The sequence below is a fragment of the Dicentrarchus labrax genome, unplaced genomic scaffold, assembly GCF_905237075.1.
Source record: "Dicentrarchus labrax unplaced genomic scaffold, dlabrax2021, whole genome shotgun sequence".
Taxonomy (NCBI): Eukaryota; Metazoa; Chordata; class Actinopteri; family Moronidae; genus Dicentrarchus; species Dicentrarchus labrax.
Window position 1 is genome coordinate 23372696 of NW_026136701.1, and position 15350 is coordinate 23388045.

General features: G+C 39.7%; 1 protein-coding gene across 4 annotated transcripts in view; it reads right to left on the reverse strand.

The window, feature by feature from the left end:
* LOC127368552 (neuropilin-1a) overlaps positions 1 to 5595 on the reverse strand; it is a 122338-nt gene extending 116743 nt beyond the window's left edge. For all 4 annotated transcript variants that reach the window (XM_051409480.1, XM_051409489.1, XM_051409499.1 and 1 more), the window contains exons 1-2: positions 4889 to 5595; positions 3842 to 4016 (exon numbers count right to left, since the gene is read on the reverse strand). In XM_051409480.1, the coding sequence (XP_051265440.1) occupies positions 3842 to 4016; positions 4889 to 4967 (254 nt within the window). In that variant the 5' untranslated portion in view covers positions 4968 to 5595. The remainder of the gene's footprint in view (positions 1 to 3841; positions 4017 to 4888) is intronic.
* Between the last annotated feature and the right edge of the window lie 9755 nt (positions 5596 to 15350).

Consider the following 15350-nt stretch of genomic DNA (forward strand, 5'->3'; position numbering starts at 1 on the left):
GAACCGCAAATTAATCCATTCAACTACAAAGTTCATCTTGAAAGAAGCTACAGTTGATTTTTTTGGATATCTGTCATGTCGATGATCCAGTACATACTCGTGTTATCACAAAAGCCACACTCTATCTTTTAAATAGAGCTGTTTTTTTTTTTTTTTGTAATAAAGAGTCATTGTTTCCAAACTGGTAGAACATCTAGTGTTAGTACAAAACTCCCCCAAAGTTTCAACTTCTTCCTTAAATGAATCACACTGGCAGAAAGCATTTCCCGGCTGACAAATATATATTTTTAAAAACGCTGTAATTAGGGATCCTAATTACAAACCCTGGGTCATGGGGAAGATATGTTGTGTCACAGACGTCGGAAATGTAGCCGACGTTTGCTTGAGGACACCAGTGCTATGGCTTCTTTGTTTGGCTAGTTGACTGCAGACATGTTTCACAGCACTGGAACATGTTTGTTCCATTTTGGTCCAGTAATTTAATTATGGGACTGGGAGAAATGGGCAAGCAGCGACAGGCTATCTGATGAGGGGAGTGTCATTCCAACAATAAATGTAAATCAGGGGAGTGTATTTGAATTAAAATGGTGGGATAGTAGAGTGTTATTGAAGCTGTCCTGTAACCCAAATGTCACTGGCTTGATTTCCCTACAGAACATTTAAAGTCCATCTGGGAAATTCACTGAACCCAAACAAGCTCAGTTACTATGAGGGTTACTGATACGAGCAAAGGTAAATAAACTTCAGATTTCATTCATTAGATTGATTTGCCATTCATCCATTCATTCAGTCACTCACTGGGCAAACAAAGGAGAAATTTACTAAACATTAGCTTCTAAAATATAAGGATTTACTGCTTTTTGTCTGATTGTAAATTGAATATGCTTTTGTTTTGGACTATTTCAATAAGTCAGAAATTTGTCACAGGCATTTTCTAGTTCACTATTTCAACATCCTGCATGTTTCACCACTGTCCAAACTAACCCAAAGTTTTCATTATCGATTAACATGCCGATTATTTAATTAATCTGGCACAAATTAAAACGAAAGATTACCTTCAAACTTTTACAAAGCCCAAACTGACCTCTTCAAATCTTCTTGTTTTGTCAAAAACCCAAAGATGTTCAGAGAACGTCTGATATTTTGGCTTAAAAAGGACTTTTAACTGAGGATTAATTGATTGCTAAATTGATTTAAGATTCATTTTCTATAGTTGATTAACTGATTGCTCCCCTATCCATGTACATTTAATTTCTGAGTTCTATTCCCAATTCCATCACTCTTGCAGAGACCAGAGGTCAAAGGTTAGATCTGGAACTGATAAGATTTAGTATCTTGCTCATGGACACTTCAGTAGAGCAGTTGCTTGCTGTCCCACGTGTGTCCGGATTAAAAGCCAGTCTACCAGAGGAAGTTAATGAACTTTTAACATTTAAAATTTCTGGTAAAACATTAGATTCTGTTGCTGTTTCCAATCACGGCCTCACTGACTGGAGTATCATTTTTTGGAGCTGACGTTGAGCTCAGTGGCATCAACCAGTGAAATAAAACTCTTAAATATCATCTCAGGAAATTTTTAAGTAGGACTGCGGTCTCGCCAAAGGCTTAAGGCCCGGCTCAATGGGCATATTTCGAACATTTGACTCGTTCCCAAAAACAACACCGCTCCTGCCAAGTCGGAGAGCTATGAGCTACACCCCATCATCATCCAACATAAACTCACACAACAAATAATGAAACCAATCGAGCAAAACGGAGGCCCCCTAACAAAGCAGCCAAAAGACATGTTAAGGTGGCTGCAGGGTGGCCAGGCTGTTGAGCGGTCACACTTTTGAATCCTGTAGCAGTAAATGCTTCTCAATCTTAATGTGGAAATGTTCTCTCTTGGCTGCAGGTTTACTGGGATGTAGAATCAGGTACGTGTAGCCAAAATTAACAGTATCATTAAATAGAAAAAGAGACTGAACACTGACAAAGATCCAGAAGAGACTCTTCAGGAGTATAAACAGATCTATTTGGACATCTTTGGATTCTTTGCCACATTCTTCCCACTTTGTAACCTGGATATGAAATAACTTGATCTTTTTTGTACCAGAAAACCCTCCTGTGCCTCTTTGTCAGATGCAAGAGGCCTACCTGCTCCCTGATTGGTTAAGAACACATTACATGTTAAAGCAGATGTTAAACCCTGATGAAATCGTAATATTTTACTTTACAACGGTCTTATTCCAGCACATTAACCTATGGAAAAGAAATGTATGCCGACAATAACACTCTGTTGGTGGTGTACTACAGTGCCAACCACTGACTAAAATTTTATTACCAAGATTTACTACTATTCATTAAGTACTTAAACAGCATTATTACATACTTATACTGCTCCCTGGGTTGTCACACAAAATAAGGTCATTGCAGAATGAGGTTTTCCGGTAAAAAAGCTTTCCTGAATGTTAGCTAACAACGCTGAGGAAGGTGTGTAATCCACTGAAAGACACAATATCCACTATCTGTCCAGAAAGCTAATGGTTTATTAGTCCCTTGGTGGTGAAACATGATCCAATAGTATTGGAGGACCCCATCTGTGAGACAGCGCCGGACAGCCAGTCGTGATTTACACAGGAGCCGTTTATGGAGCTTTTAAAAAAGACAGAGGAGCCGACATAAAAACAGGCTTATTTATGGAAGAGAGCAACACATGGCCTGTTGTGTGGATGCGCACAAGCGAGTGTGTGTCTCTGGGTCAAAGAGAGTGGGATATAGGGGTTGTGTGTGTGTGTCTGCACGAGTGCTTGTTTAGAGGTTTTGTGGGGTAATGCTCAGGAAAGCAGCGTCAGTGTGCAGGAATGACTTGTGATGTATGTTTGAGTGTCTGTGTGGTAAATGCAGGTTGTGTAAGAACATTTTTAACCCAGACTACCTATTGTTTGGTCAGTGCAGAGCCATAAAAAACAGTGACAGCGATGGGAAAATGGGCTGCATCAACGCCCACTTTCATTATTGATTAATCTGAGAATCATTTAATTAATTGAAAAATGCCCGAGATGATATAATCCCAAACCTAAAGATAGGAAAGTTACGTAGAAGACAAAGTAAAGGAGAAAATCTTCACGTTTGACAAGCTGGAATCAGAGAAGGGTTGACTAATCAATGAATCGACTTATTGTTGCAATTAAAACTAAAAAGGTTGATGAACAAGCTCAAGGTGAGAAAACATGACTGCAAAAAAAAAAAAAACAGCTTCAGACAAAACCATCAGCTTTTGTTTCAATATCCTCAAACTTACAATAACCTGACAACAGCACTTCCAACAGTTTGTAAAATTAGATTAGATCCTTGAGGTTCTGTCCCCGCAAACAAAAAGAGCCAGACAAACTCAATTCCTCCTCCAAATACAAACAGGTAAACTCTGCCTCCAAATGAAAAGCAAACACCATTTCTGGATTCCTGCGATGAGCAAACTGAACTCCCATCAGTGAAAAGCTGCTGCACTCTTGAGTTTCACTCCCCTTTAAATTCCTGCCAAAATCCCGAGAAGAGACACTCGCCATAGGACCCCCCCTCCCTCCTTATCAAGTATGAATTACAAAACCCATCAAACCCCATTTCCTCTGAAGTTAGTGCCAGCAGCCTCAGTGCCACATCTCATCCTTCCACCTCCATGTACATGCAGGACTCCTTGACCAATAGGTGGCAGAGTTTCACCCTGTATCCAGGCAGGATTGAAGAGAGAGAGAGCGGAGGAGGGTGGGAGAAGGAGAAGGAGAGGAGGAGAGAGAGAGAGAGAGAGAGAGAGAGAGAGAGAGAGAGAGAGAGAGAGGGAGAGTGAGGAGTGAACTCTTACTTGCAGTCTCTGTCTTCCAGATCAAAATGCGGGTTGAAGTTGATGAGGATCTTCTGACCGGGCTCAGGCGCTGTTATCACCCACACGCACTGCTGGGAGGGCGGGTAGGCGCCGGGATAGCCCGGGGAGGTCAGGTAGTCCGCGGTGTGTATCTCTATATTCCCTCCGCATTTATCTGCGCCGCAAGAGAAGGCAGAAAGTTAGTGGAAAGAAATAGACTTTCTGTGCATTGAACTGCTCTCAGATGTCGACTGATGGCACATTTGAGCTTAAAGTGCATCAGCAGGGATTGGAGCGAGGATAGTAAGACCTCCAAGCGGGGATAATCATAAATCCACCAGTAAAGTAAAATTATGTTGACAGAGAAATGCGCTGATTTTTTGCACCAAGCCCCATCCACACATAGTAACTATAAATCCACACATTATCAGCCCCAGAAAGGCGGTACAGCTCCACTGATTCCACTGGTTTTAGAGAAAAGGTGGCTCCTTTGCATCCCTGTCATAAGGTGTGATTACGGCTTGCTGCTGCTTTCTTCTGCAAACAGGCAGGATCACTTAATTGAATTTTCTCATTGAATGATTTATTAAATTGCTTGTAGCCTATATCAAGCTTGAGTGGCAACACGCGCAACAGCTCCAAAATGCGTCTTTGGACGGCTGAAGCGCAAACAGAGCCTAATGAAAAATAACATTTCTATTATAATGAGGAAATCTTAACACAGGGAGTTCTTCTGTCTGTGATAATAAATAGTCAGTTTTGAGTGATTGCTGGTACTTCGTGCTTCTTCTGGTATGGCTGAATATTTCTACAATAATCCGCTTTGGGTGTATTTTGTGTAATATTTCTTAATTCTCTCATCTAATAGGGTAATTATAGTAATAGCCGTATTTACATGGTCTAACTTGAACCCCCTGAAGACGTGCTCTCAAAGGGAAAGCTGAGGCAATAACAGGTGAGAGGCAACAATGGTGCAAAATGATGCAAAATGGATCAGTGTGCCTGTTGTCAAACCACATGTATTCATACAACCAAGTCAACACCTACCAGTCTGAGTCAACGAAGCAACCAAGATGGCTTGGGTGAAAAGGGACAATAGCACCCTTAGATTGTACAACACATACATTCTGTAAAAGAAAAGAAAGACAAACGGGAGGGCAAAAGCGTCCAGGGAGGGGGGCTACGTCCAAAAGAGGAATATAACCGAAGATTGTCTCAAAGTAAGAGATCTGGTTGTTGTAGGGTCCCCAGCATCCTGCGAGCTTCAGCACCAGATCCCCGCGTCTGTCAGGGAACAACTTGCCATCTCCTGGAGAAAAAAAATAATCCAAATGCAGAAAAAAAAAAGGAGACGAAGATTCAAAAAAGGGAAAAATCCGTTCGCCAAAAGTGGCAGCTGTGCGCCCTTCGACTCTTTGTCAAACCTCTCACTTCTCACACCAAACAGGAGCGATGGACGTACTTCCAAGCGGAGAATTAAAGAGAGAAATCAGTAGTTAAACGAGATTCAGAGAAAAACCAACCGCCGGGAACATCGGCGCTCTCCAGATCTGTACTCCTTCTTTCAGTTCGGCTCTCTCTCCGCCTCTCTCTGATCGCAGCGACTGACTGCTGACCGCCACAGCAAGAAATGTCAGAAAATACGAGGCGAGCCGTGAAAGTAACAGCGGAATTTCCACTCCCCAAATTCCTGCTGCCAGACGCCACTGCGCGCAACCAGCAGCGACCGACCGCTACAAGGGGCTGGAGCAAACTGACACCGGTGCGCCCTCTGTGCGCTCCCGACGCATGCGAGCGAGAGATCTGCGCACGCAAACTCCCGCTGCCATGTGAGTCTGGTACAAGGTGTGGGCAGCGTCCACCAAACAGGCGCGATTCCACATCTGATCTCTGTTAAACCGAGGAGCAAAAGGATTCAGGAGACACAGATGTGCTCGTTCCTTTCTTCGTTGACCTACATCTGATAGTTTGTCCCACTGACCGGATGGGCTCATCAGTCTGATGATACGCTGGTTGTTTTTTTGGTGATGTAAATGATAAGAATTAGCCGATATGTTTAGGTTTGGAGGGACATGACGCATTATTTGGGTGATTTTTTTAAATGTTTAAACGTGTAATTGCATTTTCTTTGTTTCATTTGAGCAAATAATCACTAAATTCATTTGTTTACTGGCCCCTGCGTGATGTTCTGTCTTTTATTTCATTTAATATGAAGTTAAATAAAGAGCATTGGGTCATCTTTATATTCACATTATTTCGACAAAGGCTGAACACGGACGGAGAGGTGGAGGAAGAAAGATGACACAAAGAACTATTTGTTTTCTTTCTCAGTTATCAAGAACTCATAAGCAGTCCATGTACTTAGCCTGATACATAAAATGCACTCTGTCAGCCACAGTTATCAGACTGTACTGTTGAGTGCATTGCAGAAGTTCCTGCCTGCCTCATCTAGAGGTATTAGCCTATCATCGATTTCCTACATTTCCCATAATGCCTTTCAGAAACCCCCCAGAGAACATGCCTGAACTTGTTGCATACTGGTGTGTTGTTTTAATATGAGAAGAAAGCAATATTAGTAGTGATGAAAGAGCAAAAGTGTCACAATACACAATGTGTCTGTTCACTGTGTTCTGGTCAGTAGGGGGACAGTGTAGCTGGAGGAAGACAGACTTATAGGATCCTCTGTGATGGATGTACGATTGTTGGCTTTGGTGCAAAATTACTGCTCTGACAACAGAATGTCAGTTTTACAGTTTGTGTTTTAGGTCGATATCAAAACCTCGGAGGAGCCGAGACAACCTGGTCGAGGACAGTAAACAACTAGGTGTCCTGGAGAGGAGAATATCGAACCCAGATTACACATTAAAGTTTTGAAGGTTGATTTTGATGATCTATCTTTTTAAATTTTCACAGTTTTTAGGTAAAAAAATGAAAAGAATTATAAAGGAATGTAGTAATTCTCCACCAGAATTGTGTCCTGATAGTGTGGAGAAGACCTTGAAGCATCTAGATAATCATGTTGAAAAATGTACAATAAATTAATTTTAAAGATTAAATTAATTAATTAATTAATAGATATGAACTTAAATAATCAGGAAATTTCACAGGCTTGTAGCTTGTCAAAAATCCCTCGGCAAGTGGAGGTTGAATTTGGACCTCAGTATTTTTTAAAACCTTTTCTAGAATGTCTCTGTGGTAAACAGCAGAGGACTCTCTCCGAGGTGTAGACTATAACTGTATGTAATTAATTAGAGCTTGCTTGTTCAGCACACCTTTCCCAGCTAAATAAAGATAAAAATGTGATTATCAGACACTTATATGAGCTGCTAATGCCTCACCATACTGTACTAATGCAGTGTAATTCATTATAGCTGCATGCTTTAAGAAAACTGTCCTTGTGTTCTAGCTGTTTAGTTTCCCTGAATGTCAGCGTTTGCATTCTCACTGAGGGTCCGCCGCCTGCAGTAATCAGTGGTTCAGATTAAGGCTGCCATTCTCAGGAGAAGATTTAAACAAGAAAAATAATAATAGTGGTAAATTGTTTTTCAAATTAGGCCAAATATAGTATACTGAATATCTTGCTGTCCAGGGAAAATCTGCAAATTTAGTGATTCTGACATTTTTTAGATTAACTGAAGTGTGCCTTAATGGTCTGAGAAAATTCTCTTACTTCTTAAAACAAAGCATAAAAAAACCCCTTTGGATTATCTGAAAACGCATTGTCCCAAAGCAGAAAATGAGTCTTGTAAACCCATGTAAAGCTGATGTTTGGGGGATATATAGTTTTCATAGTACAAGGACAATAGAGGGAGCAGAGTGGGCAGACTTGTGACACGCAGCAACAAAAAGCACACACTACTCACTCACCCGGTGCACGAAGCATAAATTAACTAAAAAGGCTAGTTTCTGTGACATTTATACCCACAAAACTAATTGCAAATTTGCAATTGCAAAAACAAGCCTAAGCAGCCTAATTATAATGATCAGAGTAAAATCATTTGGGCGTTGTGGGGACGTGAGAGTGTGCTGTGTGTGTGTGTGTGTGTGTGTGTCTGTGTGTGTGTTTAAGTTAAATGTGAGCAGAGACACTGCTGTTCTTCAGAAAGTACGAGAAAGAAGCAAACATCAAAGTGCCCGTGCACAAGATACTGTACCCTTCTTAATGCTCATTCCTTTGAATACAGATGAGAAATGTTTAGAAAGTTACAAACATTGTAAACAAACTCCTCCATATTCTGCCTCTTCATAATATTCTTTTTCGAGGACCCTGTCAGATTAGGCCATCCCAGATGTATCAACATGTGTTCGAACTTCTGCCATGTCACCCATCTTAGCTATGGTATAACTATTTAGTAAGGGTTTTTTAAATGGTGATTTCTGTGTTTATTGCTTGTTTCTGTTTGAGAACATAATCTAAAGTAAGTATTGCCTCTTTTTTATTGTGAATTATGATGCACAGTGACCTAAAAAATATGGAAATCTTGGGGCACCCTTGGCCCATCTTTAAGGGACCCAGGATGCCATGGCACCCACGTTGGAAGCCAAAGGAGCTTTTTGGTCCTTTTAGAATATCTGAACAGAACTTCTGTTTGAGTATTAACCAGCTTCCCGTCTGTCTATTTGAAAGAGAAGTCCAGTAAACAATCTGTAAAATCTAAATTCTGCAAGGTCATGACTTTAAAGAATGCTTTGACACCGGAAAACACAGTTCAGCTAGCTATCAAAATGTTTGCTAAAGCAGTGAGTTATGAAGAAATGCAAACCCAAAGAAGAACCTATGAAAACAGCAGCAACAGGAGCTTGCTAACTGACAGGCCAGCAGCTGGTCTATAAAAGTTAATGCCACTGGAATTTCAGACCGACATCAACAATAACCTACTGAAACGCCTACATGGAGTTATTATTTGACTCCTTTGTAATAATATTTTGCATCTACTATAAGTTTCCCTCTTCTAAATCAAACACTGAGAACTGGCTGTAAACTGTAAGACTTTGTAACATATTGGATTTGGAACCGCTCCTAATGGTTCCTGCAGTTACTCCATTTGACCTATGTTCATCTGCTTCAACATAATCACATGAAGGAAAGAATCTCATAAAAAAAAAAAGTCTGTCATGCTTGAATGAAAGACAAATACGACATATGCAAGATTATGAACGTAAACAGAGAGGATGATGGAGTGAGCGGGTGAAAGCGAGCGTGAGCAGAGAGAGGGTGATTGAGTGACATAAAAACAGAGTAAGAGATCAGCAAATGAGCAACTGAGTGTTTCTGGCAGCGGGCGAGCAGACACACACACACACACACACACACACGACTCACTTCTCAGAAACAGTTTGTATTTGAGTCCAAAGATCACAACAGACTTTAATGTTTCCAGTCAAATATGATTCTCATTGAGATTCTAGATTTGGTCTTCAGCAATGTTTACTGCACTCGTATGTGTCAGAGCGGAGACAATAAAAAAAAAACTCCCTGGCAGCATTACACACTCATAACACTGCCAAGCATGACTGAAATAGCATCAGTGGCAAAGTACATGTTAGTGACGCAAATTCTAAAGCGAGAACAGAACTCGGTGTGTTTGTGTTACGATAATAGATCTGAGCCTTTGAAGTCTTTTGACAACAGTTTTCTTTTGTATTAATGCTGCTGATAGCTGATATTTTGTGCAAATGTTCAACTTCTTGATATTTTTCCATTTTTATGCAAAGTGCTTCCAAGTATTCAGAGCCATTAATCAGGATAATAAAAGGCCAATAACAGCACGATAAATCACTTTAATGCTAGTTTGTGTTCATTAATTATAGGGAGTGTGTTTGCGTTGAGGCGAACTTTAGCGTGTGAGTGAGTGTGAGAGGACGGGGAGTGAGATATGGAGAGTGTGGTATGTGTTGAGTGGTGTTTCAAAACTGCAGCCATATGGGAACGAATGTTAATCAAAAGGATATTTTTGTATATTCTCAATATTGAAAGATTTCCAGACAAGAATTGCTTTCTCTGTAACTTAATCTTCTATATCAAACATGTCAACGGTTTTCCTGAAACAGCAGCAACAGCAACTGCATCTGTTTCCCTTTATTTTGGTCTTTGTCATAAGTTACAACATAATATTAAAAGAGTTGCAAAGTGGAAAGGAGTTATTTTGCATGTCAGGGGTTCCAGATATAAAAGTCCTGTTCGGTTTCTCACAGACAATATTAGGTGACTGTCAGTTGGAGTGCATCCAAAGCTTGGATGGATATCAAACTCTCCTGACTGAATCATCAGCACAAAAGGTGAGAAACCTGTGTTAGAAAATATCTCGTTCTTTGAAAAACACTCAGAGCTAAAAAGCCTGTGTGCAAGGAGAGATGTCAACAGTGATGACAAATGAGCATTTCACTGAGTAATATCAAATCAATTAGCTTAAAATCCCAAAATCCAATTAGTGTGCGCCGCTTACGTTGAGTAGAAGTTAAAGATTACAATTTCTAAAAAAAGGTCTAATAAATCATTCATCATTAAATCTGTTCCCTTTGCAATTCTGGGTCAACTCTGGATGTATTTGACAACTATGGTGTGAGGATTGATTCTCCATTGTAGCAACAAGGAGATCTGAATTAGCTTCAGCTCTGATCTGTGACGAAGTTCTTCTCCTCACTGAGGGTCATCTTTGTCATAGTATTTATATCTGCCATTCCAACATGATAGAAATAAATAAATAAATAATTAAAATAGTGGCTGTAAAATAAACCTAGACTACTTAAGTTATTCAGGGGTATTCCTTTATTCTATATAGAGCAACATTTGGGATATAATTAAAAAAGGAGAATTTACAATGGGGAAAAATACTTAAAGAACCAGAAGCTGCAGATTTTTTTATCCTTTAGTTTTTCTAATAAACTCAAGGTTTCTACATTTTTCTTTGCATTCACTGACAACTATCACGGCGTTGGCACACTGTCAAAGGCTCATGGGAGCTGTGATAATGGAACGCTAAAAAAATAAATATATAGATATTGAAAGATATATAGAGGTGTTCAAGTTGTGCAATAGTGTAGTGACAGTAGTTTACAGTAACCATGTAGCTTTCAGGGAGCATAGTTATTAAAAAAATAACAATTTACCATTTTCAGTAGCTCGCTAAATGTTTCCACCAAGATGCAGTCTCTGTGCTGGTCAGCGGGGTGGGAACTGGTTTTGGGCGACTTGTACTGTAACTTGCTATCAGCTTAACTACTTCCAGTAAACAGTAGCTCGTAGCTTTACTAGTTTCAAAGTAGCTACACTTCCAGTACAATGGTAGAGTTCATAACATGGACAAAAAACTCCACAAATGCTTCAACTTTGCAGAAGTACGGCAAAAACAAATCTCCTGAGAAAACCTGTTGGATAGAACAATGAGGAAGAGCCAGGTCACAGATGGGTCTTCAGCTCTCTCCACCATATACTTACTTTCACTTACTTTCACAGCCTAGTGTGCACCTCCAAAAAGGTTCAATGTATTAATGATAACTGCCTTTACATTGTCCTGCCTGGCACAAACATACAGATACACATAAACACTTACAGTTTAATGTGCTTGATCACACACACACACACACACACACACACACACACACACACACACACACACACACACACACACACGCATATAATAGCTATGGAATGATGGAGGAGGGGCGGTATTTCTATAATGACACAGTCATACCTCAGTAATTACAGGAGACACTGACAGTGATCCATTAGCCTGCTGTGGTGGGCCAGAGACCGGCAGTACCTACATGCTGGCTAACGCTGGGCTGCTGGAAGCTGCTGCAAGCTGCAGAGTACTGTGTCTATATGTATCCTTATTATGTATTCCACATGCACATGTACTGAAACATACATTCTTTTAAGGGTACACATAGGTCAACATAAAGCAGTGATAGTGGCCATTAGTCTGTGTTACTCCTCTCCATAGAAATACTTCATTGATCCCTGAGGGGAAATTTGTTCAAGGTGCTCACACAATGTTAAAGAATAGAAATAATAATTATATTACAATATCTAACACATAAGAGTAAGCCTAAGTATGACCCTTATAATATTAAAATATATGACAATATGTAGACACAAGTAAATGTATGGCACAGTATGTGACCGACCAGAATGAAATGAGTAATAATAGTGATTTTTTTTTAAGATTGCAGTATTACAGAAGTTACAACATATGACAGAATACGCCAGAGTATTCCACATTTACCAGAGTAAATGAATGCAGTGACATGTATAGGTGTATCTATGTATATAAATATGCACAGAAGATCACATAAAAGATGGCACCATCACAAAAACATGTTTTAATGTGCACAAATGCATATCACATTTGCACACACCAGCCCTCCTCCACTCAGCTTTTCCATAAAATAATCTACCAAAACGGAAACACTCTAAAGCAAGCAAAGACATTTGTCAAACTCCCCTTATTCCACACACGCACACACACATACATAGACGCATGCACGGATACACGCAGACAAAATACACACACTCTGAAAAGATATTTCAACACAACACGAGGTCATGGCACCACCGATAAGATCTCACCGCCTGGCACTGTTCCAGACTGCCTTCTCTGGTTCACGCTCTGGGACCCAGACCAAGCTTTTGTGCTCTCACACACACACTTAAACACACACTCATAGAGCCGGGCTCTGCAGTGGCCTTGCCAGTTACACCTCCCAGAGGACCTAATGATGAGGCTCTGGATTGAGGAGGGAAATGGACAATGCTGGCCAAAAACGCCTTGTTTGAGGACTCGGATTGTGATAATTACTGTCATTACCAAGGAGGCGATTCGAAAAAGGGGCGATGCAACCATCGTCCAGCTGTTTTAGTAAATAAAAGAGTGCTAGCTCATCTCAACTACTGCACCATGAGTTTGGCCAGTGGCTTTTTTTTTTTTTATTGCTGGAAATAACAATAAGCTAGATCATGAGTATTCCTGCGAAAGTGCCAAGTTGCCAAATACCCAGGGGAGCTGATCTCTGTTATACATTTACCAGTTGATTCCTCCAAAAATAAAAGATTAAGTGGACGGAAAGCTCATTCACATAGTTCACTCATCCATAGGTGCGTGTATATTTAAAACGAGCACCTGGTTTTGGAGGTTTAAACTGTAGGGCAACGATAGAAATAGAGATGTTATTGCTTGGGATCTAGTCACCATAACTGTGAATATATAAATGTGAATTTCATAGAAAAATAACAATAAATAAAAGTAATCATTTTAGAAAAGAAATCTTGATCGAGAAAATACTACTTGCTAAACAGTATGAAATGTGAGGATACATCATGGTACTAAAAAAAGCATTGCATGGAAAGAAATTCATAATTCTTGGTAAGAAGTCATGTATAGATTATTTACTTTAAAATAACAAAAGTAGGGCCACCCTGGTAGCTCACAGGGAAAAGCTGACGCACCATATACCAGGGCCGAGTCCTTATTGCAGTGGCCATGGGTTTGACTCTGACCTGTGGCCCTTTGCTGCGTGTCAACCCCTCTCCCTCTTCCTTTCTACCCCCTTTCCTGTCACTCTTCAGCTGTCACAATCAATTAAAGGCAATAAAAGCCCCCAAAAATAAAATAATTAAAAAGTAGGGGACCTAGAATTAAACCCTGTGGAATTCCACAATATAAACATTTTACTGGCTGAGGAAACTTTTCTTTTTCACACCACGGACTGTTGGCATTGGAAATGTTATAAATTCTCCAACCTTGCACTTCAGACTGTTCTTCTTTATCAGTGATGTTAGTTATATTATAAAGACGTTGTCCCGGGGTGCCCACAAACTACAACAAGCAATATCATAATGAAGTTACAGCAAAGAAGGACTTATTTAATTAAATATTCATCCCTGGCAAGAGGATATAAAGAACACTGTTAGCTAGTTTATTAGATAGCACACCAGATTACATCACAAATAGAGCACAGATACCAGCGGTAATTATTATCATGATTTGTACATGTATTTGACCTATTGGCTTGGCTGAAAATAATCTGAAATCTGTTCAGTCAGGGAGTGAACACAGCACAAACACTTCTCAGTGTTGCAAAACTCAAACAAGTTCAGAACGAGTTCAGGGCTTATCGTCAATGTTTCTCATCGCAGAACAAATCAGAAATTTTCAAGGCTGTTGCAAAAATCTAATTTCCATCAACTTGTTCCTTATCTAAAGAGCTGTGACATTAGATGCTGAGTCATATCTGAGTCCCAGACAGCTGAAAGTCATACCTTTCTCTGCCTGTCAGTAGGATTTGAGCTCCATTACTCAGTAGGACACAGTGCCACACGTACAAGGTTTCCTTCCAACAACAGCAATATTACAGTGAGTCAGTGTTTATCAGATCAAGTCAAGCCAAATAAATGAAGCAACAGTTATAACAAACCAGGTTCACTGCAAAGTTCCTTACCACACAACTGAAGGCAAATATAAATGTTTATTAAAAGGAGGTAAAATGTTCATTTTGACCTGATGTTTATGTGCCTACAGCTCGAGAACTGATAAGCCTTTCTACCCACTCTATTTATAGTGTGTTTGTTAAAATGATATTTATAAGGTAACTGCTTTTCTTACACATTAATAATAGCCTGCAGATTTCATTTCACAGTAATCCTGAAATTAATTTAGATTTTTTTAGGATCGTCTGAGATTTGTTTATCATGTGGACGAAAGCTGTGAAAATGTACTTTTTCTAATGAGATTAATGGTTAAGTAATGGATGAAAATGTGTGAAAAAAATCCTGTTATTGGTGAGAGTCACAAAATACACATGAAATTCCAGCAAGGCAGAGAAACAAATGATAACTCTAAGTTTTGTACTTCTTACATTTTTTAACATTGAGTGTTTTTTATATTTTATTACACTAAGATATGCATTCAAGGAGTTAAACAGTACCTCCTTCTAAACAACTGTATTAAACCTGAACTTCTTTGGATGATATATTTGCTCATATTTTTGAAAAAGGTGCTAATGAATTTAACCTTTTCTTTATATTATATATATATTGTTTTGGAACCAAACTTTTATCACAATTTGGATGTACAGTTGTCCCTTGAGTAGTGCTTCGCTGAGATTTTGATCCTCTTACAGTATCCAGATCAGGTTTTTCGAGGGAAAATAACACCACTTGTGTTCCCCTCACACATTTCTACACAAAATGATGTTTGCCTCCCTTATTTTTAGGGACAGCTGTATGAAATTTCCCCCTTTATTCTCTCTCTTGGCACAGTCATCATCGATTTAGCCTAAGCCCTTGCTTGGCACTGAGCGCTACGAAGGAAGGCTTAAGTGTAAGTGCCAAAATCTGACACTTCTAGAAACCCTGATACTTTGTCAAGTGATACAAAGAGCTGCTTGTCAAGAAAGAAACACTGTCCCACGTCTCTATCAGTGTGTGTGCGAGAGGCAGGATGGCACGGTTCTCTGATACATTTTTAACAGGACACTGAAAACGTTTAATAAAGTGATGAACATGAGA